Consider the following 24,972-nt stretch of genomic DNA (forward strand, 5'->3'; position numbering starts at 1 on the left):
ACGCGTTCCTGACGCGACTTGACTCGCGACTTGTGTATTGGTATAACGTGCTTTATGCATCTGTCTTCTCATGCACGATGCATTAAAACCCCACATCGCCAGCTCGCTTCTTTCTCATAATTTACTCTACCTTTGCCTATTCGCACAGACTTCGCTACCGATAGATTATCAACACACTGTATTAAGTGGGTTCTTCATCGCTTGTGCTGCACTTTCCGCCCGTGTGTGTGCTTTCTGCACTGCACCTGTGCTGTCTGTCCGTGTCCCCGTGTCCCAGAGCTCCTCGCTTGTCTGTCTCCCTCCCTTGGATGTACAGTAAATCACTGTTGATCAAGGTACCATGACGGCATTTCGACATCACAACATGCTCTCGATGAAATTAATGACGAGGCCTTTGTGTGGTTTTGGTCTGGTATAACGACATCCCTTGGTACGTGTTGACGCTTCGAGAGCAAGATTGACCGTCGAGCGATCAGTCGTCAGGTTTTAGATGATGGAAGGGGGCAGGGGCGAGTGGTTGCAATGACAAGCGAGACGAAAGCGAGGTATGTGTCTTCTTTGCCTTTCTACTGCTCTGCCCTTGTTGTTGTATCATTATGATGAGAAAAACTTCATACATGTCATCAACCCCTCGAAATCTCATACAAAGAATAATGAGACTACGTGATAGATTCTGAATGGCACATAACTCGTCCTCGTTCATACACACACAGACTCGTGCTTATGGACATCGGTGCTGACTGTTGTGGATATAGCATAGCATAGCATACATGACTCGAGGCTTCGATTACAGAATTACTCGATCCATAGAAACATCTCGTTATACTTCAGATCAACATTGCTTCTGCCCTCGACTATGTGATTCAAACCTACGCCCGTTTGTCATGACCAAAGAAGAGAAATATCATGATATGACTTGTTCCAAATAAACCCCATCATTCCCACATCATACATCTCCCCCTTCTCACATTATATATACACATATATGTATGTATGTAACAATCTATCTATGCATTCGCGTATGAATCCAGACCTGGTCCTCTACTGTACCATTGCACGTAGTCATCGTGTCCTTCTCTCCGCCTTGCCCCATTATCTCTTCATGTTGATACTATCGCAACTCAAGTCTACCTTATCCGCACATAACGGCAAGTCCATAAGAAAGAGCACAAGATCATGCCGTACCATCAGAAGAGAAAAATCAAGGTGCAATTGTCATGTTCGCTATAATCTGTTTGTTGCCTGAAGTTTGAGAGATTCCAAAACCTTCCCCATTGGTGTTGAGTCCCCTTGTTTCTGTCAAGTTGCTGCCAGCTTATGCAGAAGAGAGTAGCAGCGGCAGATCTCGTTGTTGTTGTTCTCCCATCCCTCTCTTCTCTCTCTTTTTGCCCCGCTCTCTGAACCCCTTTTCGCGCACTTCAGGATACCCTTGGAAAATATGAATATCACCTTCCCCAGGATTTCGTTTTCCCTCCCTTGTAGATGCTAAGACAATAGATATTACAACGAAGCCTATTAACCAGGGTCAAACCCTCCGCACCTGTCCGTTCATCTCACAAGAAGAATAAGTCCGAGGCGCCGATATCATGGCCGTCCAATCTAGCTGCGCTGGTTCTCCTATGCGTGATGGCGATGGCTATGGAAAAAAAACAAGGAGAGAAGAAAAAGACATAATGAAAAGTCTGGAGGAAGACAAGATGCAAAGGAATGGCCCAAAGAGTTTAGAAAAACAAAGAAAAAACGCCGTGATGCGGAAGATGCTTGGTCGTCCTCCGATCGACCTTTTCTGAGGTGACATGCCGATGCCGGAAACTTTAGAATATTTACGCGCGCCAGCCGGAGCGAACACTAACGAGACATATCGCTGAGTCCTCGGGGAAGACCAAGACCGAATCATCCGTTCAATCGAACCTCTCGACCGCGGGTTGGAAAGCATATAAAAATCGTGAGCCAGGAACAAGGCCAATTCACTCTATGAACAGGTGGGATGGAAAGTGGTTGCATCAAGTCGAATGCGGCCAGAAAGGAAAGGTTGCAGAATTGCATCGCAATAAGTAATCCAAGCAGGCCCGGTTCAGGCTCCAGACGGAAGTTGAATATCCTGCTAGAGTCGTATCCGACCGGGGATTCGGCTCCTTAAAACATGCCTGGGGCCAGACGAGGGCCGAGGCTGCTCGAACTGCTGTGCGCGGATGCTTCGAAATCTATGGGTGCTGAGCGGTTGCTATCACCACTCCCCGCGCTAGCGCTCGCGGAACCTGTCAGACTGCGTACTTGTGGGCCGCTTTTAGGTGGATAAAGTGTGCTCACCCCAACTTGTTGTTCGACGTGTTGCGGTACAACTACGTTACCATTTCCTTGTGGAGGCTGACGAGGCGGGGGTGGTCCCCGTGAAGCGCCAGGAGGAGAAGGTCTGCCGTTCATCGGAACTCCATTTGGTGGGTGTCCGTTGGGGGGCCCCATTGGGTGTCCGTTGGGAGGGCCCATTGGGTGTCCGTTGGGAGGGCCCATTGGGTGTCCGTTGGGAGGGCCCATTGGGCGACCGGGAGGACCAAACGGCCCACGCGGAGGCCCAAGAGGATTACCAGGAGATTTACTGCCACGACGAGCCATCTGAGGGAAGGGTCCACCAGGGCCTTGTTGAAGTTCGTTGAGACGCTCGGCGGTGAGAGAATTTGTCCTTGATTCGTGACCCAAATTGGCGCGGTCAACGTTACCGTACCTGTCGGAAGAGTAGCCTAGCAGTGCGTTGTTCATGATGGAATCGTGCAGACCTGGGACGTCGTCCATGAGGCGAGCACTGACTCGTTGTGGGGCTCTCGGTCGACCGAACATACCCCTGCCACCTCTGCCGTGCGGTCCATTCATCTCGGGATTGTTACGAAGCTGGTTGGCACTTGGGGCCCTTCTGGTCCTCTTGGAGGTGACGCTCATCATGTCGAAATTGTCTGGATCGATCGCGGGGACGTGTCTTCCCGATGCCATGGGGTCAAAGTAATCTTCGCCATCCTCATCCTCGTCGTCGAAGCCGCCACCAGCATGGGACGCAGGAGGTGGAGGATGCATGCGCCGACCCATTCCGGGACCTGGACCCATACCTCCACCCATTCCACCCATCTGTCTCATACCATATTCCTGCTCTCTAAGGGCGAGCTCTCGTTGACGTAGCATAAGCTCCCGTTCTCTGAGGGCAAGCTCTCCAGATGAGCCAGGGGTTCTGGAACCTTCGGGATACGGACCGCCGTCGGGTAGAGCGCCGTCCACTCCGTCGTACAGCATTAAGTGACTGAACTCTTCTAGATCGTTGCCTTCGGTGGATCCGCGGCGCTGTTGAGGTGGAGGTGGCCCGCGAGAGCCGTTGCCGTTCATGGTTCTCGGTGGGTATCCATTCATTGACGGACCTCTCCTAACTTGTGGTGGAGCACCACCCATCGACGGCGCCCTGCTTCCGGGCCTCATCCCACCTCTTCCCATGGGTCCAGGCATTGGGCCATTCATCATAGGACCGCGAGGGCCAGGACCCGGTCCAGCTCGGGGTGTACCCGCTCCTGGCTGGGGGGAATGCTGTGGCCGGCTCTGGTTGACAATGTTGGCGTGGTGAAGAAGCGCGTACAGAGTCTCGATTCGCGGCACAGAGACGCCAGCGTCCTGAGCAAGCTTCATAGGCGAACCAAGAAAAGTCTCGATCTCCAGGGGGCGGCGAGCTGTAAAGTCTTGGTACATGGTGCTAGGTGCCGAGGGAGGTTGAATCATTGCCTCCATGGTCTGTTCACGGAAGTCTTGAGGGAAGGAGCAGCCCTGCGCGGCTGCTAACGTGAGGAGTTCGTCGATGATACCGACGATCAACGAGCGTGCGCCCGTCTTCTCCAGTAGTTCGGCGTGGTTAGGTGTCTCAAAGAGTACACTTACAGGGTGGAAAGCGATCGGTCTGTGTTGATTTGATCAGCTGGTTGTCGTCAATGATTGTGAATGCGATACATACCCGATCATTCTTTCGTATTGCTGTTGTCTAATGTTGGGCGAAACTTTACAGTCGACCTGTCCAGAACTCAACGTCATAGCAAGCGCCTCTGCCATATCTGATTGTATCGACTCCGGGATGGAAGGGTTCTTGTTTGCAGGGCCAACCCAGACCTCACTCGATCCTTTGTGTTCGAACTCGCTGGCGCCTGTCTGGCCGAGCTCAGCACCGGAGACCAGTGAAAGTACGACGTTGGTGGGAAACCTCTGTTCTAGGTAGGACTCGACGCCGAGTGAATGTGTGGTGTTGACAAGGATGCATGTGTGCTGAGGTGCTACGACCGACTCGATGATCGAGGCAATGTCGTAAACGTCGGGTAGTGCTTTGACGCAAAGCAGTACATAATCAAAAGGTGCCTTTGCTGTCTTTGCGGCTTCGTCCGGACTTTTCACAACTACATGACATGTGTCAGCGCTTCCTTCGGGCCAGAGTAAGGAGACGTCGTCGCGTCGAGAGGTATGATGGCGAACACATACCTTGTCTCGGCTTGAACCTTTCATTGCCGAATGTCGTCGACCTGAGCAAAAGGTGTAGGGTCAGCGATGAGCCATGAAAGCGATGTCATACCAAGGGCGTATACATACTTGAATGATAGTCCATATTGTGCGACGGCATCGAATCCGTTCTTCCATACTAACGTCACGTCGCAGGCATTTGTCGCTGACAGCCTCCATGATAGGAAGGCCGAGACTGCGTTCCCACCCACTGATATCACATTGGTCAGCTGCGTGTTATCCATCATGTATATGCGATACACTTGTGGGCAAACAACGAGAGAGAAAACAACAATAAAACACTTGAAAATTGCCCAGATCGAACTGTCAAGGCCGACGACATGACATGATTGGGGATGTAATATTTGCTGAGCTAGAAAAGTGGAGCTCCGGGAGCCGCAAAACAGTAGCTCCGTCGCAGAAATGCAGTGTTTGATTATCCTTTACTGACCTGATAGAATGCGTAGCCGGGGGGTAGTCGGCGTCATGCTACTGTCCGCTCAGTGCGCAAGGTGGTTGATGTGGTTGATGATGATGGATAGCGCCGGCGGCGACGGGTGTGGAGGGGAGAAAAAGCGGGAGGATGGGATGGCAAAGATCGATGGATGGACAAGGAAGACGCTTGAAAGGGATTGGAATGGGCCGCGCAACGTGGTAAGGTAGTCGAGTAGTGCAATGGTGTAGCGTCCAATCCAAGCGTCACAATTTCCAGAGCCCAAAAGGGAAGAAAGGGCAGGCAGGGCAGAGTCAAGCAGGGTCAGGCAGGGAAGCAATGAGCATTTGTCAGTGACACTGCTGTACCTTGTTGAAGATGGGAACGAGAGGATATGGAACTGCGGATAAGCGACGCTCCAGCCCCACACGAAGAAAGTTATGTATAAACAAAGTGCAAGAGAAAAAACGAGTGTGATGGAAGTCTCGAAAAGGGTAAAGCGGAGCCCTCGGTCAGACTGAGACAGGCAGCACAGCAGGAAGAGTCCGAAGCAAAAGTCGAGGCCAGAGATAATGAGGTGTTATTGATGTCAGTGTCAAAGATCTAAACGCTCGACAAACGGGTTTTCCAAGGCGTGGAAAGAGCGGAGGGGAAAGAAGTCGGGTCTTGGAAATTTCCTTTGGTTCTTGACGCCTAGCCGCTTCCACAACGAGTCGAATGCATGGGCGGGCGATGGGCAAAGGGCGATTTGGGGGTGGGAGTATGTGTTCTCGCGGTATGTGTGGTGGACGGTCAAGCACCCTCAATTCACTTTGCAACTGCGCAAGTACCCTTACAATGCGCAGATGATGCGCGTCTCTGCAGGCTGGGCGGCAGGCGGTAATCTGAGCATAAAAAAATGCACTCCCAATGAAATCATGCAGTATGTGCTTGGTTGCAGACGTTGATTTAGGGAGTTTATTGCTTAATCTTAGACCATTTCTATATTTACAACCGCGACATTGATTATCTACTGATGTTGCAGCTTGTGCAACTGACTGGTCACTCCATCTGTTCGCTGCACCGCTGGCAACGAGTAATGCGTTGTCGAATGGGATTCCATCTCAATCTCAAGACGAGCCACTTGTTGTACCGGTGCCTTGCGATAGCCCCGGGCCCACCATATTCTAAGCTCTTAAACTTCATCCATTTCCTACTTGTCACCCGCCAGCCTAACCATTCCAGGTAAACGTGCGACCATCTCGCGGCACCGCCTGTTCCGCCTTCCGATTCATCTTGGCCGGCTACGCTACTTACGCCACTTTCGTACGCAAAGTTATCCGAACACAGATGGTTCGCTGTGCCTCCCAGGAGAAATCGTTGCCAACTCGGGAGGGCGCACAATGGCATTTTTGTTCTAAATTCGTGTGCTCGGGCCCCTTTTTGCTTGTGTCCATGGTTTGGCGCCGTGATCAGGCGACTTAATCTTCTCCCCCACACTGTTATTGCCAGGCCCATATTTAATAAAGCCTTCGATCTCTGGACGCTAGTTGTGCGAAGGGCCAGATACGGATGTGTGCATGAACATAGCACGCGTGAACTGCGGATACTGTATCTCTATCACATCCTTGTCCAGTTGGGATGGCCGAGGATGATCATCAATAGGCTTGCCCGGGATGCTTTTAGCAGACCTTGCTACACATTGACAGGGCTCTGCTAATATCGGCTCCCCCCACGCAGATGATGAAACGTCTGTAACCATATTGCACTTCTACACTATGCCCACAGCGCCCCAGCGGACATGCTGTGTGCTGTACTTGTACATGTACGGAGGACCCGTCGGAAGGCTCGTGGGACCGAGGGTTCTTTGCCATAAGCCTACTCGGAAGCGGATGATCTGACCGTCCGACCACACAAAGTCCGCAATCAGAGTCAATCCGTGAGCCCGCGATCTCGAATGTTGGTTACCTATGTTCCCCTAACGTAACAGTAGCGCATTGCGCACGAGCTACGGTCTGGCCTATCAGAAAATGCGGTCCAAGTGTGCTGGACTTCCAAGTTTCTTGTTTACCTTGACTTTTGACCGGCTAGTGACCGAGGGTTGGAAAACTCTCCGTACCCAGATTCACTATCTAGAGGCGTGTCGAGCAATGTAAAGCGAAATGAGAGGTTGATGAGGAAGAACCAATGAACGTGCCCAGGCATGCCGCGTTCTTGTGTGCTTGCCGCGTGTCGGTGTGGCGCCCACGCGTTTGACCGTCTTCCCGAGTTATCTTTTGCATACAGTACCTACCCTGCCGTGCGTTGCAGTGCTGTACCTTTACCTTAACACACAGGCCATGTCAAGTAACTCCGATAAGACATGCATCTGCAGCAAGAAGTGCAGCAGTAGATTGAAACATGGCTCGCTCCGTCATCCCTGTATTCGGCTTTGTGAACTTGTCTGACCAGGCTTAGCTTCATCCTGTAACATGAGTCGCAGACTTCTAAGTAAAGCAAAAAGCAATGTTCTGTTTCGGACGCTGCACATCCCACTAAGAGATTATTCATGCTTTCTCTTAGACCTACGTCCACGACGACCACGACCTCGACGTAGATGTGATCTTCACTTGCACGCCGGGTCGTCGAAAGACACACTCACAGGAGGATCCAGAAAGAAGAAGGAAGAAAGTAAGAAAAACATACTAACCCACTAGTGTTCCATTGCGTCCGCGACAATGATCGTAGATGAACGTGCCGAACTGAAACATGACACCCGGAATTAATGTAGATAGCTTGGAACATAAAAATTGATCTGGCCAGCCAACTACTAACTACTCTATGTACTGTACAGTGTCTCTCGGGCAAGTCCTAGCGGAACAGAGAGAGAGAAAGAGAGAGAGGCAGACGTCTTCTCTTTTCGATATACCAACCTGTCGCCATTTTGAATTTCATCCAGATGGGTCCAAAACTAGCATTATTGCTCAGCACTGTGCTACACATGTTTACGTACAGGACGACAATCACCACTGGTTCAAGGCACAGCAAGAGTCCGCTCCTCGGATTTAACGAGAGCAACCATTCGATGTTGAGTCGATCCTTGTTCTCCGCCAAGGCAAGTACAGTACCTTGCTGTACGTATTGTGACAGTACCTTGCCGTACCTACCAAACTACCGTTATCTGGTCGGCATCCCCATTCAGAATTAGAAATCGTGCCACATGTGAGCGGAACGAGAGTAAATGTGTATGTGAAATCCTACGTGCAAGATGAGACTCAATCCTTCAATCCTTCCAAGGGGAAAGAGTGCGGCAGACGTCCAATTCGCTCAAATGTAGTTCCGGGAATAATATCATTATTTTTTCATCCTTGTACCTTTTCTTTTTTTCCTTTGCTTTGCTGAAACTGTATGGACGCATTTGCCGCGGCGCCGCTGCCGTCTGTCATTCTGCGAAGACGCCGTTCGCGAGCCAACGCTCCGGTGGCGGTTCGCACCGCGAGGTACTGTGCAGCATGTGCGGGTGGGTTTCTGCTAGGCCGGTGATATATGTGTACCTTACCTTGGATGTTGAGACATTCTCTCGCGTGTCATGAACGTGGACCAGGAACCAGGTTTAGGGGGGGGCCAGTGATTACTGTACTGTACCTCGATGAGCCGTCATTGCAATGAGGCTCCCACGCATTTGCTGCACCTTTCGCGCCGCCCTCATAATCTACATGGACGGGAAAGGTCTAATTGGATTCCGGACATCTTAATATCAGTGCTTACAACAAAACGTCACAGGTCAAAAGCGATTGCCAGGCAATTTGTTCAAGATGATCATAACCTTAAAGTACATCGTAATTCGCATTCTGAACCTTATCCTTGCGGGAACCAATGTCGCGCCTATTGGCCAGTTGCTTTTCCCCTTTCTGTCCTGCTAATATGACTTCTTGCGTCTACCATAACCGCGCGATGCACTCCACAAAGGGGAGTAATCTAGTCTGCCATGTAGGTCTTGGCGTCGATGCCGCCAGATGGGAACTCACTGGAAGAAGTCAGTAAATGCTGCAAAGTGAGGGTGAAGTGGGGACTACTCACGGAAGGGCAACCTCGAAACGCTTCTCGATGTTCTTCATGACTTCCTGGTCAGGCTCGCTGCTGACGAAGCTGATGGCAAGACCCTTGGTACCGAAACGGCCAGCACGACCGACGCGATGAAGGTATGAATCAGCATCACCAGGCATGTCGTAGTTGATGGCCAAGTTGATACGCTCGATATCAATACCACGTCCGAATACATCGGTAGCGACACAGATACGCTTGTTGAACTCCTTGAATTCCTTGTAGCGCTTGATACTAAAAAGGATATTAGCACTGTACGAGAGCGAGCAAAACGCCTGAGTTTGATGGTGACTTACCGCTCCTCTTGGCTGACCCCAGAGTGGACGGCGATACTGGGGAAGTTGCACTCGCGGAGAAGCTTATCGAGCTCTGTGGCGCGAAGTGTGCTCTTGACGAAGATGATGACCTGGTTGAACTCCAGCTCGTCGAGAAGGTCGTTCAGCTTGCGGTTCTTCTCGCCCTCGCTAATCTTGATGTAGTACTGCTGGAGACCGTGAAGAGTGAGCTTGGTCTCGTCGTCGACATAAAGTTCGAGAGGGTTCTGCATGAACTTCTTGCAGATGGGGCGGGTCTCCTGAGCAAGAGTTGCGGAGAACATCATCACCTGCTTCTGGGTAGGAGTGGCGCGGAAGATCTCCTGCACGTCACGACGCATGTCTACGCGTGGTCAGTTCGGTCTTTCAACAAATCGATGAATTCAAGAACATACCAATCTGATCCAGCATCTTGTCACACTCATCGAGGACGAAGCGCTGGATGTTGCCCAGACGAAGCTTCTTGTCGCGGACCAATGCGTTGAGACGACCAGGGGTGGCGACAATGATGTGAGGGTGAGTCTCCTTGCTGGAGAGAAGTTCGATGTCCTTTTGCATGGGAGTTCCACCGTAGAAGACGGCGGTCTTCACCTCGGGCATGTACTTGCTGAAACGCGCGTACTCGTTCTTGATCTGGTAGGCGAGTTCGCGAGTGTGGCACATGACGAGGACGGACGTCTCGCCATCGACGGGTTCGATCTGCTGAAGGGTGGCAAGGACGAAGATGGCCGTCTTTCCCAATCCAGACTTGGCCTGACAGAGAACATCGGTACCCAAGATGGCTTGAGGAATACAAACTTGCTGGACTGGAGAGCGCATGTAATGTCAGAATCGTTCGGAAAATATGGTGCGGAAAGCAAAAGTGCATCCGTTGTCATGTCCGTCCGCCCGTCTCTTCATGCGAGGAACTGGAAAGTCCACCATTTTGCTCTTGCTTTTGCTCTTGCTCTTGCTCTAGTCTAGATCCTCTGGTGCAAAGGGCGCAGCGCAACATACACCACGAACAGTGGTGCGGCACTGGCATACTCGCATTCTTTCGAAAGGCAACCATCCCTCATAAGACAAGGCCACAATAGCGTAGCTGCAGACGCAAGCTGTGTGTGCCTGACTCCTAAGAGAAAGCTCGCTTGGAACAGTCTTCTATACTCATCTCAAGATGCGCAAAGCTGATCATACTGCCGCTGTTTACACCACAGTCGAAATGTAGTGCAACACGGACGTAGTAAGACTGCCCTAGAGTGGCCGACGCGGCGGACCACCTTCTCCCCCTTGACCCGGAGCGCAAGTTCTGAGGATGGACGGACGGACGGGACAGACGGATGGATGGACGAATGAACGGACATTCGGAGGATGAAAAGAAGCGCTAGCTATAGGATGGATGATGAGTGACTAACCCTCCGAAGGATGCTCGAATCCACAGTCGGTGATTGCGCGAAGAAGTTCGGGCTTCAAGAGGAAGTCGCGGAAACCAGTAGAGTGAATGCCGACATAACTGCCTTTTGCGCCAGTGTTACCGGTGACGGTGAGGTCGCCCTTCTTCTGCTCGCCGTTGGCAGCAGCGCCGTCAGCTCCAGTGGCTGGGGCCTCGGTGGTCTGGAGCTCCTCGTCGGAGTAGTCGATTAGGTCCTCTTCGGCGGACATGTTGACGGTGATGTTAGAGGTGAGAGGGTTGTCGAGTAAGGTGTAGCTGAATGTTGGAAGAAGTGAATAAGGGCTTGGTGACTACGCGATATGTGACGCAGTCCTGATGGAAAGGTGGTCGCACAAGGGAGACGGCGTGAATCGCAAAAGCTATGAGAAGAAAAGGCACGTATGTGATGGATGAAACAGTCAAACACGATGGAAAGACTGATGGGAATGCAGAAGGAGGACGAGAAGGTGGTTGCAGCTACTTTCAGCTTGCCCTTGTGCTTGACGCGCAGGATTTGATCACGTGAGATATTGTAAAAGTATCGGCGCCGAGTCCACCCCTAGCCCAGACTCGGCATCGTTGCTGGTCTTTGACTGATTGCTACGCCTTGTCTCGCTATTCAACACTACCTTACAATATCTATCTGCAGCCACTTTGTCAAGTGAGATACAGTGCGGTAAATGGCTAAAGGTGGCCCACCCAATGGCAGCAAGGGCGTGAAAAAGGCCAAGGTCTCAAAAGGGCCGCCACACTTGCATGCTCGCATAGCCTACCTAAACCAGGTTGCCACTTTCATGGCTACTCAACAAACATATTCTAGTTCTAGCAAAGCGGAACAAGATCCAACGCAGCTGAATGCAGCGAATAAAGGCGAGACTGATTCGACTGGCATCATCCCGACAAAGCAAGCTGGTCAGGCTGTGGGTGATGGTGTCGAGTCCACTTTCCCAGATGCAAATTCTGGTCTACCGAACCTGTTGATATCTCACCTACGAGCAGTGTCCCGAAAGGCTCAGATTCAACTATGGCAGGATGTCAAGCGATCTGTGTGTAAAGTATGCGACCGGCCTCTGATTCCTGACCAAACCTCTGTAACGCATCTTGAGAATCGTAGTAAAGGAGGCAAAAAACAGTGTGCTGATGTCAAGATCGTACGCTGTCTTAATTGCAACACTGACAAGCGATTTCCTATTGGGGCTATGAGGCAGCTGAAGAAGTCCGCTCGCGTCAAGGCTGCACTCTGTGCAGAGAACGGAGAAAAATGATGTCCTTGAAGTCGCACACAATTCAATTATCGGAAGTCCCATATCAGAGCCGTTGTGACGGAAAAGCTAAGCGATCACTCTGAAATCTGTACATCTCAACACACAGTAGGTCACCAGATGACAAGTCTTGCTCTTGTGTCACAGCATACAGTCCTAAAGCCACAGGCTTGCTATTGGCTTAGATGCCATGATGATCGAGGGTTAGAGACACTGTCTTGTGCGACTGTGCTACACGCACAGGAGAATTGTTTCGAGGTCAATTCGTGTACAAGCTCTGCTTTCTTTCATTGGCAATGCAAGGTTACAAGCATTCCGTCATTAACAGGACTTTGCTCGAACAAGCAGGCTCGTCCAGCAAGCCTCAAATCACAAGCCCTCGCCCAAATCCGTCGCTATGCTACCCTGCATGCGAAACTCCAGCAGATACGATCCAGTTACAGCGGCCAATTGTGATGCCGCTCATACATCCCTCCACGAGTTCTCTACGGGCTTTCTTCCGACTGCCGGAGCCACAGCTGACGGAGGTGTTGATCGGTACGAAGGAGGGGCAGCATATGCTCCTGGTCGCGAGTATCCGGTCTCTTGCTGCAAGTGAGGTGCCTGGGCTCCGCTGTACCCGGCATACGGATCGTTGTATGAGAGCGAGGGCATGGTGTGGTTGTAGCTGGTATCCTGGTAATGTGGCCCACCCATCGTTCCCAGGTCACCATCGTTGTACCGCGCCGAGGGAGGAATCATCGGCGCCGCCGGGTGGTTGTTCAAGTGGTTCAGCCTATCCATCTCTACATCATTGTCGGGTAACGGACTCCGCGCCGTCCTTGAATTTTCCCACGACGGCATCACAGGCAATGCATCTTCATTGTATTTGGTCCCAGCAGCACCCTTGCTACCATAGGAGGTGTCGAATTGCGCATACTGCGGCGCGGCGTACATTGGAGGTGGCGCAGATTGGTACTGGTAAGCTTGCGGTGCCGGTTGCGCGTAGCCTTGGTTGCGACGGCGGCCGCTATTACAGCAATCAGCGCAGCAGGCGCAGCAGGAGAGACATCCGCAGCAGCACTCGGCGCCGCAGCATATGCATCGCACTAAGCACCAGACGATGGACAGGGCGATCACACAACCAGCGATGATTGCGATTATAGCTGGCCATTTCTGTTTTGTATCTTATCAGTGAACTGTGCTGGGTATATTACTGTGATAGGTATAATATCAAAATGAAGAGAGAGAGACCGACGCAGTAGGCTTTTGTCATGCACTGATCCCATCCCGAAAAAGTGGTTTTGACAGAGTCGACATCAGAAGTGATGTCTCGCTGCCAAAGTAGAGTAGGCATTTTCGCGTTGCCCGAGTATGTTTATTATGATTTTATAAAACTCCACGAACGGACGGTGCCACGGAAGTCCGGTTGTGATGATGCTCAAAGCCCGCCAGCTAGCAGCGACAATAAACACAAAAAGGTGATTTGCCGTAAAGGTACGGTTTGATTGATTGGAAGGAATAAAGTAAGGCACCGAGGTACTGTAAATGGTGCAACAAAGCTCATGTAGTGTCCCCTCCCCTTTAATCAGCAGATCCACAAAAATCACAGATGCGTGTGTATAAATATCGAAGAACCGGAGAAGCGCGAGACCGACAGATAGGACGACCGGGCGGGACAGACAGCGAGAGGGAGACAAATGAGTGAACGAAGCAAGACCAACAGATCAAGACAACAACAAAGAAGTCAGAGAACGAAACGAAACGCCCGACCTCCTCCCCTCTGCTCACCACCTAGCTAGGTAAGATACTCTTCGTGTCCCATCTCACATGCCATGCGCAATCCCAAAACGAACAACACCCCTCCCCCAGCCAGCCAGCCAGCCAGCCAGCCAAGAAGAAGGGGTGGCTGAGTACGTTTAAAAGAACGGTTTTGGGAAATTTCGCCTTCAGCAGCGAGCGGTCCTTGCCCTGGCGTTTGGCGTCCGCGTTGCGTTGACGTGGACGTTGACGTCTGCGTTTTACCTTGGCCATAAGGTAGGCACCTTGACCTTGCGTCTCAAGAGACTTGCCCTTCTGCCTGTTGTAATGTAAAGTCATGTACTGTACAGTACCTTGCGACGCGACGCGCGGAGGCGCAGGTGCCAAGGACTCTGATGCGTTTCAAAATAGAAAGTTTGAGGGACTTGCGACTGCACATCAAGGTCAGGGAATGGAATGTGCTTTATACCTGAGTGCACGTTTCGAGAGTGTGTTTCTGAGTTGGGTCAAAAAGCAATGTGATTCGGTGGATCTGATTGTTCTGCACTTTTGGTGACTTGAGGCTGTCCGTCTGTCTAAGGTAGGAAGTGTTGACTACGGTACCTTATAACACTCCAATTCATGAAGTAAACAAGCGAGCCGGGAAGACCTACGCTACCGTATCTTACTGTACCTTGCTTGGTATTTGGGGGGGCCTGACCGGGTATATCGCGACGATCACATCGGGATGGGTAGTGAACGTTCGTGGACCAAGTTCTTGTACTGTAACGTACCTTATGGTACTTGTACAAGTACTAGTACCAGTACAACATCTCTGACTGTAGTAGTACTAACACCACAGGGGCAAAGATATTATCGAATGGATCGGATCAACCATATATGCGCCTCTGCGCGAAGGTATTGATCGTACACTACAGTACATATTCGTAGGGATTGCGCATGGTGTTGAAAATGCTTGAGTACATGAGATAATCTAGTGTGATACCCATCATTTCTGCAGCGATATATTGTATATTACTGGAGCTTGTACATGTTCTTCTCAACACTACCAAGGACCCCACCAGTCAATAAACACATTCTGCTCTGCGAAAGTCACCGGCTCACAGAAGGATGCTAAAGACACAATCTACCCTTTTCTGAGCTCTCCTTTGACGCAATTATACGAACACGATATACTCGAGATATGACCGACATGATAGATACACAGGCGAAATGGACAGGGTCCCCCGGATGTTCATCCAGCTCGGGCTCAGCACAACTACCGTCCTTAACGGTCGCTGTTCGCCGGGCGGAAGTCCGGATCCCCGTCGAAGTCTCACCATGTCTGCCATGCCGAGTGAATCTGCGGGGCGGAGAGAGATGAAGAGAGACAGACAGAGAGTGGGACGGAGGACTCCCCTCCATTTCCCCCCGCTTGGACAAGGTCACTCTTGTCCGGGCGATGACATACCTTGTGATTTCTTGCTTGTCTTCGGCGGTGAGGATCGGGATTAATCGCACTGTGCATTTGAGAATTTCGTGAAAGAAAAGAGCGATCAGCTAGCTAAGTGATTGATCGTCTGGTCTTATTATATGTTTCTTGCTATCTGAGGTAAGGTAAGGTAGAGGATATACTGCGCGGTACAGTGATCTTTGGCTTTTCTGACTTTGGAGCTTTGAACTGCACGGTACTTGCGTCATCGCTTTCTGCTGCTGCGACAAAACAACAACTATTACTACCACTACCTGACCACCAGGAAAAGAACCAAACTGGGGACTACTGCAACCTGACACCACACAACAGAAAATGTCGAGTCGCAAAATCACACCCCGAGTCTTCATCGTACGACACGGTGAGACCGAGTGGTCTCTGGATGGACGACACACGGGATCGTCGGACATTCCTCTCACGGCCAACGGCGAGAAGCGTATCCGCGCCACGGGCAAGGCGCTGGTCGGGAATGACAGACTGATCGTGCCTAAGAATCTGGCGCACATGTATGTGTTTTGTTTTTCCCAGCTCTTGTGTTTTAGCCCATCTTTCATGCATGACCTCCGCTTGGTCGCGTGGACGGAAAGGTGCAAAACGACCAAGCCGATGCATCCGCGACATGCACATCTACCCTGAACCCATTGATCCGACATGATCATACTGACTGTGGACTCCGCAACAGATATGTCTCCCCTCGCAAACGTGCTCAGCGTACCCTCGAGCTGTTGGATCTGGGCTGCAAAGACGCAATGCCATGGGCAGACCCCTCGTCGACCTCCGGCAGCGACAACTGTCGCACCAATGCCAAGGTCGAAGTGACCGAAGCAGTATGCGAATGGAACTACGGTGACTACGAGGGCATCACGTCCAAAGAGATCAAGGCGCAGCGGGAGAGAGACGGTCTGCCGCCGTGGGACATCTGGCAAGATGGCTGTCCAGGGGGAGAATCACCAGCGCAGATCACCGCGCGACTGGACGAGTTGATCAAGGAGATCCGGGAAAAGTGGCACGCGCATGCCATGGGTCAGCCTGTGGGCTCTGCAGAACCATACGATGTTCTGATCGTTGCGCACGGTCATATCCTTCGCGCATTCGCGGGTAGGTGGGTCGGCAGGAACATTGCTGACAACCCGGCTTTGATCCTTGACGCTGGTGGTGTGGGCACGTTGAGCTACGAGCACCACAGCCTCGAGGAGCCGGCTATTTTGCTCGGTGGTGGTTTCATGGGTGAGTACCCTTTTCAATTCTCGCCCGCGATGTGGTCGCTGACTTTATATCCACAGTCGATGTCGTCGAGAATGTGGCCGAGGACGTGAGGAGGAAGAGCGTACCTGCAGCCGGACAGCAGGCATGAATGAGTCGAAGCTTGGTGACATGTACGGGGTGGATATTCTGTCTCTAGGTAGATAGCACAATGTTATACATATAAAGTTGGAACAAGAGGTATTGACGGCGATCTCTCTATCGTCTAGTGCGCGAGCTGGCGACCTCGAACTCGCTAGCGTCGTCTGCGAGTTCTCGCATGGATGATGTATGCACAGGTCTCGGACAAGCGGTTGGGACTCGTCGGACGGGCATAATGTACGTCAACCACCTGCTCTGGATAGTGTTCACCCATAAGTTGGTGGTCAGGTACATCAGGAGTGCGACGGGCATCTGCAGAGCTGGGAATATAGACAGTATGGCAACGGTCATGAGGATGCGTTGCATGTTGGTCGGTCCCGTCTGGCCATTGACACCTTGCAAGCGAGGTGCAAAGTAGACACTGGCGAACCAAGTGGCCGAGAAGACAAAGGGCAGCACCAGAGTGGGGTCCGCCGCGGTGAGATCGGTACACCAGGGCAGACCGTCGATCAAGAGATCGTGCTCGAACCAGGGTGAGTCGATGGCGAGATTGGAGGCCGAGGCTTGGAGTGTTGTGTCTGTCGCTGCCGTATCTGCCGTTGTCGAGGTGTGACCGATGTTTGCTTGATCGAGAAGTGGGTTCTGTTCGCTTGCCGGAGCAGGTGAGGCGGATAGTCGGTCGAACGGACCCAGAAAGATGCGCAGGAGACCCTCTTTGTGCCCGCTCAGTCTCCTGATGCCGTCGGAGACTGCGATGAGAGTGAAGATGCTGGCGAAGCGCCTCGGGGAAAGCGTGGCTTGGTTGAACATAGAGGTGCGCAGGCGTCTGCTGATCAGCCAGCGGGCGACATACGTCTTCAGCTTGTTCTGAGGAACAAGCAGGTGTGCCTTTCGTATCTGCCGCCTGCGGAATCCCATTTCCGCATCCACCAGAGGGCCGATTGCTATGCGCTCGAGCTGTGCCTTGCGTACGGGCTTCTGGAACAGCGGATACACCACTAGTGTCCTGATGAGTACGGCGGACAAGGGAAAGACAGCCCACCAGGGCAGGCCAATGGTGTGCAAAGCCTCCATGGCCGAAGCCGGGAGAAGGGCGACCGCCGACGAGACATTGAGGTCGTCGACGATGGCCCTGATGGACAAGGATCGTGACGCGAGAGGTACTTGGTAGGCAGACGGTCGCTGGGTAACAGGAAGGGCGAAGATGGGACGCCGGCCAGGCCGAACCAGCGGCCTCATGAATGACATGGCGGTGGTGTGATACTTTTGTATTTTATGTATTTTTCCTTTTTCTCTCTATTCCTCAATCATGAGGTGTATTCCAGACATGCACTTTCCAGATCCAGAAGGGACACGAACAATCGATCAGCGAGTCAGAAAACACGAAGGCATCAGTATCAGATGCAGCCGAAGACGAGCAACGAGAACATGTCAACATGCATCAAAGACAACTCGGAGACACTTTTCTTTAGCAGCATTAAAGAGCTAGCCGTGTTTCATGTCAGATGATTTTCATGCCGCAGTGACCCTGGCCGAGAGATCACGTCACAGGGCTCGGGAACACGAAACACGTAAGTCAAGGACAATTACTTGGATACAGAAACAGTGCCTTGTTTCTCCAACCACATCGTTCTGTCCTTCTCAAAGTACAGAACATAAAACATTGCGATGAGTCTGCTGGCGTGTGTCGAGCTCTGTATATAGACGAAATATCAGTCCTTCCGACAGCCATGCTCGTCACCCTCATCACTCTGGCGGCGGCATCGCTGCTTGCTGTCTTGACCTTTCCACAGCTGATCCGTTATTGCGGCAGACAGGTGGGCAAGCATGTGCGCAGCAAGACGGAGCAGAAACGCAGTCTGATGCTGAGTCGAGCCGCCGCCGAGGAGGCCGAGAACACTGACAAAACACCGGGATCTCGCCCCGTAGACAGTCCTGATCGTGATTGGGAAGGCATAGTCGGCTTCTTCCATCCTTTCTGGTAGGTTTATAGAAGAAACCACAATCCAGCTCGATCTGCAACTGATTCACCATCAAGCAATGCAGGAGGAGGTGGTGAGCGAGTCTTGTGGGCGGCTATACGTGCAACCCAAGAACGCTATCCAAAGGCCGTCTGTGTCGTCTATACCGGAGACCACGACGTGGACGAAGACGCCATTATTTCTAATGTCAAGAACCGCTTCAACATTCCCCTTCATGCCCCGAGGATCACTTTTCTCTATCTGAGCACGAGAGATTTCCTCCTGGCGAGTAGATGGCCACACTTCACCCTTCTGGGCCAGAGCATCGGCAGTCTGATTGTCGCCTGGGATGCCTTTCATCTCATGGCTCCTGATATCTTCATCGACACTATGGGCTATGCCTTCACTCTGGCCTTTTCCACATTTCTGTTCCCACATGTGCCTACTGGCGCCTACGTACACTATCCCACAATCTCCACGGACATGCTGAGCAGCTTGGACGACGAACGAGGAAGAGGTGTCAACGCGGGTCTGGGTCAAGGCTGGAAGGGCACAGTCAAGCGCAACTACTGGAACCTCTTCGCAAAACTCTACAGTTGGATCGGAGGCGAGATCGACGTTGTCATGACCAACTCGACCTGGACCCAAAATCACATCAGGTCCCTCTGGGCACCCACTCGACAAAAGAGAAAGTGGACCCCCGGCACCTTTGTCGTCTTTCCCCCAGTGGCGGTCGAAGAGCTGGAGCAAGCTATAGAGGTGAGCGAGGAGAGCGAAAAGAGCAGGAAAAAGAACCTGCTATACATTGCGCAGTTCCGTCCCGAAAAGGACCACCAGAACATCATCATCGCCTTTGCAAAGCTCCTCAGGACACACCCGGAATACAAGTCCGCCACCGGACCACGCTTGGTGCTGGTCGGCTCAGTGCGAGACGAAAAGGACAAGATGCTCGTCTACAAGCTCCGTGTGCTCGCCCAGGAACACCACGTGTCGGAGCAGGTCGACTTCGTCATCAACGCCAAATGGTCTCAGATCCTGGACGCCCTGCGCACCAGCTGGGTCGGCGTGAACGGCATGTGGAACGAACACTTCGGCATCGGCGTCGTCGAGTATCAAGCCGCCGGTCTGATCAGTGTCGTTGACGACAGTGGAGGTCCGAAGATTGACATTGTCGTGCCTATCGACGGCCAACGCACAGGTAAGCGAGAGCTCTTTTTCTTTCTTTTTCAGCCTCTTGCGATGCATGCATCGACGAACACAAGAGAGAAACGAGCAAAAGCTGACATGCCATCAGGTTTCCACGCGAGATCCGCCGACGAGTTCGCAGATGGCTATCACCGCGCGCTCTCACTCCCCGAGTCCGACACCCTAGCCATGAGGAAGCGAGCGCGACAGAGCGCGAAGCGCTTCTCAGAGGAGGTTTTCCGCGATAGCTGGAACACGCACATGGACAAGTTGATTCGTCTGCAGAGGACGAAGAGGAGCGAACGTCCGAGGTTGGGGCTTCCGTAGATGAGAAGGGATCGAATTCTTACAGCAAAGTCTCTTTCCAATCCTATCACTTTGTCTCAATTTGCTGCTGTCATGATCTTCGTATCCATAAGAAAGATTTCGAAGCCGCATCTCGACTCAACCACTACTAGGCCTCGCCGCTCGCGTGCCGCTGCTGCTCGAGCTGCCCGCACCCCCTTGTACGATCCGTCTACTCAATCTCCCCAGCGCCTCCCCGATCCTGACCTTTTCCCTCCTGACAGAAGCGACTGCACCACCGCCACCACCACCAGCCCCAAGACCAGCACCAGCACCATTCGCACCCTTCTTTTCAAACGCCGCACTAATCTCCTCGAGAGTCTTCCCTCTCGTCTCAGGCATCAGGACAGCACAGACCGCGACCGTCAACAAACTAGCCACGCCGAAGAGGAAATAAACGCCAAAGCTCGAATGCGCCAGAAACACGGGCGTCGTGAGCGCGACGACGAAATTGACGATCCAGTTGGCGCTCTGCGCCAGACTCGTCGCGGGCGCTCGGGTCGCGAGCGGTTGGATCTCGGACGCGTAGACTTTGATGTGCAGCGCCCAGGTGGCGGAGAAGGCGAGGGCGAAGATGTAGATGAGCACGACGACGGCCCAGCGGCCTGCGCCGTGCGTCGGGTGGACGGCGTGTGAAGCGTACAGGGCGCCGATGATGAACATGCATGTTGCGAGCAGCAGGCCGCCGGCCAGCGTGCTGGTTCGTCGTCCCCATGCGTCGGCGTACAGGAAGGCTGGGATGGTGATGAGGAGCATGAGGAGGGCGGAAATGCCGGATGCGAGGAAACTGGATGTCGACGAGCTCAGGCCTGCTTGCTGGAATAGGAGGGGCGCGTAGTATAGCACTCCGTCGATGCCGGAGAGTTGTTGCATGCCCATCATGAAAGCTGCGAGGAGAGTGCGCCTGCGCACGCTGGAGTGGAAGACTCGGAGCCAGCTGCTGCTGTTGTTGATGCTGTTGCTGCTGCTGTTGCTGCTGCTTTCGCTAATCTCGCCGTTGGCCGAGGAGCTTGTCGGAGGCTGCATCGACTTTGATGGTCCTGTTGTTGGGATAGCGTGCATCTGGTTGGAGCGCATTGGTGTCAAGGCCAGACTCTCTGGCTCCATGGCCATGAAGCCTGGTGCTCCATGTTCCTGCACAATTCCGTGTTTTGAACGATTATGCGAGGATGCATGCCCTTGCTCGAGCGGTTCGTCGAACTCCTTCTCCCGTTCGGCGTCTGCAACGCCTAGTCGATCCCAGGCCCTGCTGGCCTCCTCGAATCTACCCTTAGTCTTGAGCCATCGGGGACTCGGTGGCATGATCAGGATCACACTGGTAGCATAGCAAAATGCCAGGAAACTCTGCAGTGCGAATGGTAGTCGCCACCCCAGACTGGAGTCGCCCGCTCTCACGGTGCCATAGCAAACAAAGTACCCAACGCATATGCCTGTTGAGACGAGAAGCTGCTGCACGCTGGCCAAAACACCGCGCTGTCGCGCAGGTGATATCTCAATGACATACACCACAAGTGTGCTGAGGAAGAGACCTTCTCCAACACCAGTGATGCATCTTCCAACGAACAACATGGCCAGGTTCTGCGCCGCTGCCTCCAGAGCAGTTCCCAGACAGAAAATGAACCCTCCTATGCTGATCGCAAGAACACGTCCCAGCTTGTCTGCAACGCTACCTGCGAAGAACGATGTTACGGAAGCCGGAATCAGGATCGAAGAGACCAATACACCGTGCACAGTCGAGGTAAAGGAGCCAAAGTACTCGAGGAATTGCGGCATGGTGGTGATCGGACCTATACATCCTGTGTCTAGGCCAAAGAGCAAACCGCCAAACGACGACAATATCGAAGCAAGTATGAAGGGATGTGGTTTATGCATGATGAGCGCCTTAAGTGAAGCCATGCTTGCTTCTCCGCTGACAATTGGCCTATCCGGTTTTCTCGTGCTGTATCATGCAGGTGCCTTCAAGAAGTGAGATGGCGTCCAGGACGCAGAATTGTGGCAAGTAGATGGTCGAGAGCAAGGTAGATACCAATTCAGTCAGGACTGTCAGAGTCAAGTATCTAGAAATGTGTATACGCTGTGATTCTTCAACCAGATACAAATATATGTAAAATACCTTGTGACTCGAGGGAAACTAATAAATATTGAAGCAGACACGAAAATAAATGCTCGGTTAACCTACGCCTTTTGATACTTCTTTGCCATGAGAGCAAGTGCAGTCAGACATGGGGACGACTTGAGTGGTACGCCGACGTTGGCCAAGTAAAAGAAAGCTACCTGGGGCAGGTTTCCCGACCGCTAACGAGATGATTCGATCCTGTGAGAAACACGGCTCTCCGTGTTTAAGACTGTCGATCGCAGCTTATATGGTGCAACATGGGGTTGCTTAAGCTACACTAAAGCAGGCACCTCTGAGCGTTCGGAGGTGGTTACCTACCTACATACCCATGTATCTCCTGTCTAATGCAGGTCGGGAATTCAACACAAAATTGGTCCCAGATCTTGCACTTCTTCAGGAGCCATATAATCAACCCCCTGTGCTTCCTTGAATTTTGCAGTTTTCACTTCATAGACTTGCCGAATAACTTTGGTGGCTTTCTTGCAATCATGTGTGCTTTGCTAGCCCCGCTATATAGTCACATTGGTGGACTGGCTGCTTTGATTGTATGCACGCCGTGCGTCATCGCACCTACAACCCGTATCGTGTAGACGCCTTATAGAACGGTCTTGCCCTGCTTTCTATTATGAGCAACTCACCGTCTTCCATACTCGTTCTCTCCCCAAAGGATCGCACGTGTTGCTGTACGCGCTTCATCGGGCATTGCTGCCGAATACCTACGGCAAGATGGAGTTGGCAAAGGAGTTCTACAACGATAAGGTGAAGCAGGTAAGCCATTATTACGCCAGACGTAGATACCATTTAGATCTCTCGGATGTAGCGATTGATCATCTTCTAGGTTGTGCTGTTCTCCTCAACAGCGATTGCCCTCTATGGGTGAGTCTAGACGGCCTGAAGTAATATGTTAAAGCCTAATCTCACCGATTTAGTTACGACCAGGGGATGATGTCGTTGATTAACACAAATCACGACTATCTCAAAACCATGGGGATTGGTGCAGAGGATGCCTTGGTTGGTGTGATTGTATCCATCTACTATCTGGGAACAGCGGTAGGAGCAGTCATATTCTCCGAAATCGCAGATAGGTATGGCCGAAAGCCTGCTCTGTTTGGCTGCCTGGCGACATCATCGCTGGGCAATCTTTTCATGTTCATTGCTGGGCTTGGCTACACTCGTGGTGCCCTTGCGGTGATGTTTGCCGGTAGAATCATTATGGGTCTTGGTGTTGGAGGTGTTGACAGTGTTGTGCCGATATACTCTTCGGAGCTGAGTGAGGACAAGTCTCGTGGCAAAGCGCTAGCCCAAGAGTTCCAGATGAGTATGCTACAAGTTACGATTTATCGTGGAGGACAATGAAACTGACCACTCCAGACATATTCGGTCTCAACATGGCTTTTGCCATCAACCTTGGCCTCACTAGATTGCTAGGCAAAGAAGACCAATGGGCATGGCGCGTTCCAATCATCGTGATGCAGATATACCCAGTCTTACTTCTTGCATTCATCGAGAGACTACCGGAGTCCCCTCGTTGGCTGATCTCCCACGAGCGCAAAGATGATGCAATGCATGCGCTTGTGCAGATTTACGGACAGGACGATGCCGAGGAGAAGTGCGATGAGCTGACCGAGCTCCATGAGCGAGAGTCCTCGGAATCTGTTGGCTACCTGGATATGCTCCTGAAGCCTAGCCATCCGCAATTCCATCCCACAATAATAACAGTCATGGGACAGATCAACCAGGCATTGACAGGGTACGATAAGATACTTCTGATGTGTTTGACACTGCTGACAGCTTGCAGGTATGGCGCAGTATCTGTCTATGGCCCACAGATCCTTGAGCTGCTCGGGTTCAATACGGTCATTGCAGAATACCTGACCATGGGCAATTACGTCTCTTATCTCATTCTCATGACTCTTGCCTGGCTGCTGATCGATGCTGTAGGTCGACGAAGTTTGTTACTCGGTGGCTCAGCTGTGCTGAGCATCTCTTTCTTCCTTCTTACCATCTTCGGTGGCCTAGCATTTAACGCGGATGAGCTAAAAATTCCAGTCATGGCTCCTGCGGTTCCAGGAGTCGTCACGCTGTTCATTGCAACAGGAGCGTTTGGCATTGGCTGGCTCGCGACCGTTTGGGTGAGTTTGAACATGATGCTTTTATGCCCATCTATCCTTGTTGTGACTAACAAATCGTCAAGCTCATCCCAACAGAGATCTTCCCAACCTCGGCGCGTGCGCAGGGCACCGCGATCAGTGTCATTATATGGGGTCTTGCTAACTTCGCCGTCACACTCCTTACCCCGATTATGTTCAACAACTTGGAGTACTGGCTCTTCCTAGTTTTCGGCGTGACAAACCTCTTCGCCGGAACTATGACATATTTCTATCTGCCGGAAAGTGGTAATCGTAGTTTTGAGGAGAACCAGACCTTTTTCAAAGAAGCCAAGAAGGCCGGCACATGGAGGGTCGGCGCTGTTAGCGATGGAGCTTATAAGAGACTACCCTATCCAGCAGGAAAGGATGATGACGGCGAGACCGCTCCATTATTGAGTAGGATTAGAGATCAAGCCATGTCCTAAGATGCCAGGATGTCGGGTAGACACGCTGACTGCTAAGTCGATCTACAGAGTGCAAAACGGCGTGGCTCGTTTCGTCAAATCGTCTGATTTGTATACACATAATGCGATACATTAACCCGCCTACGAAACGTCAGGAACCATCATGTGGATAACCATGGACAATATTACAGCAGTATCATAGATGTTGGTTTGATATTTGTGGCGAGGTTCATTGGTTGATTTTGTAGCGTATGATGTC

At 52.0% G+C, this 24,972-nt stretch overlaps 8 protein-coding genes across 9 annotated transcripts; 3 read left to right on the forward strand and 5 right to left on the reverse strand.

Moving 5' to 3' along the window:
- Positions 1 to 2,136: 2,136 nt before the first annotated feature.
- Positions 2,137 to 5,003, reverse strand: AAFC00_003652 (uncharacterized protein; the record flags this gene model as incomplete). Its single annotated transcript, XM_069343158.1, has 5 exons — positions 2,137 to 3,928; positions 3,983 to 4,415; positions 4,498 to 4,538; positions 4,606 to 4,726; positions 4,967 to 5,003. 5 exons carry the CDS (start codon positions 5,001 to 5,003, stop codon positions 2,137 to 2,139), a joined length of 2,424 nt encoding a protein of 807 aa, XP_069200978.1.
- Positions 5,004 to 8,884: 3,881 nt separating this feature from the next.
- AAFC00_003653 (uncharacterized protein) lies at positions 8,885 to 10,965 on the reverse strand (the record flags this gene model as incomplete). The annotated part of the gene is made up of 5 exons (XM_069343159.1): positions 8,885 to 8,933; positions 8,987 to 9,244; positions 9,307 to 9,667; positions 9,720 to 10,130; positions 10,719 to 10,965. The coding sequence occupies 5 exons, from the start codon at positions 10,963 to 10,965 to the stop codon at positions 8,885 to 8,887; spliced, it is 1,326 nt and encodes a 441-aa protein (XP_069200979.1).
- A 1,494-nt stretch (positions 10,966 to 12,459) lies between these two features.
- AAFC00_003654 (uncharacterized protein) lies at positions 12,460 to 13,333 on the reverse strand (the record flags this gene model as incomplete). The annotated part of the gene is made up of 2 exons (XM_069343160.1): positions 12,460 to 13,152; positions 13,235 to 13,333. The coding sequence occupies 2 exons, from the start codon at positions 13,331 to 13,333 to the stop codon at positions 12,460 to 12,462; spliced, it is 792 nt and encodes a 263-aa protein (XP_069200980.1).
- Positions 13,334 to 15,523: 2,190 nt separating this feature from the next.
- On the forward strand, positions 15,524 to 16,562 carry AAFC00_003655 (uncharacterized protein; the record flags this gene model as incomplete). Its single annotated transcript, XM_069343161.1, has 3 exons — positions 15,524 to 15,714; positions 15,891 to 16,435; positions 16,492 to 16,562. The coding sequence occupies 3 exons, from the start codon at positions 15,524 to 15,526 to the stop codon at positions 16,560 to 16,562; spliced, it is 807 nt and encodes a 268-aa protein (XP_069200981.1).
- Positions 16,563 to 16,669: 107 nt separating this feature from the next.
- AAFC00_003656 (uncharacterized protein) lies at positions 16,670 to 17,800 on the reverse strand (the record flags this gene model as incomplete). The annotated part of the gene is made up of 1 exon (XM_069343162.1): positions 16,670 to 17,800. The coding sequence occupies one exon, from the start codon at positions 17,798 to 17,800 to the stop codon at positions 16,670 to 16,672; it is 1,131 nt and encodes a 376-aa protein (XP_069200982.1).
- Positions 17,801 to 18,282: 482 nt separating this feature from the next.
- AAFC00_003657 (uncharacterized protein) lies at positions 18,283 to 20,025 on the forward strand (the record flags this gene model as incomplete). The annotated part of the gene is made up of 3 exons (XM_069343163.1): positions 18,283 to 18,533; positions 18,591 to 19,711; positions 19,808 to 20,025. The coding sequence occupies 3 exons, from the start codon at positions 18,283 to 18,285 to the stop codon at positions 20,023 to 20,025; spliced, it is 1,590 nt and encodes a 529-aa protein (XP_069200983.1).
- A 117-nt stretch (positions 20,026 to 20,142) lies between these two features.
- Positions 20,143 to 21,915, reverse strand: AAFC00_003658 (uncharacterized protein; the record flags this gene model as incomplete). 2 transcript variants are annotated; one of them, XM_069343164.1, is made up of 1 exon in its annotated part: positions 20,143 to 21,915. In XM_069343164.1, the coding sequence occupies one exon, from the start codon at positions 21,913 to 21,915 to the stop codon at positions 20,143 to 20,145; it is 1,773 nt and encodes a 590-aa protein (XP_069200984.1). The 2 variants fall into 2 exon arrangements, with proteins under 2 accessions (XP_069200984.1, XP_069200985.1); XM_069343165.1 differs by having other exon boundaries at positions 20,143 to 21,816.
- Positions 21,916 to 22,885: 970 nt separating this feature from the next.
- On the forward strand, positions 22,886 to 24,734 carry AAFC00_003659 (uncharacterized protein; the record flags this gene model as incomplete). Its single annotated transcript, XM_069343166.1, has 6 exons — positions 22,886 to 22,927; positions 22,998 to 23,035; positions 23,089 to 23,477; positions 23,531 to 23,909; positions 23,958 to 24,291; positions 24,354 to 24,734. 6 exons carry the CDS (start codon positions 22,886 to 22,888, stop codon positions 24,732 to 24,734), a joined length of 1,563 nt encoding a protein of 520 aa, XP_069200986.1.
- Between the last annotated feature and the right edge of the window lie 238 nt (positions 24,735 to 24,972).

The sequence above is a fragment of the Neodothiora populina genome (genome assembly GCF_041146345.1).
Source record: "Neodothiora populina strain CPC 39397 chromosome Unknown canker_contig_16, whole genome shotgun sequence".
NCBI classification, from domain to species: domain Eukaryota; kingdom Fungi; phylum Ascomycota; class Dothideomycetes; order Dothideales; family Dothioraceae; genus Neodothiora; species Neodothiora populina.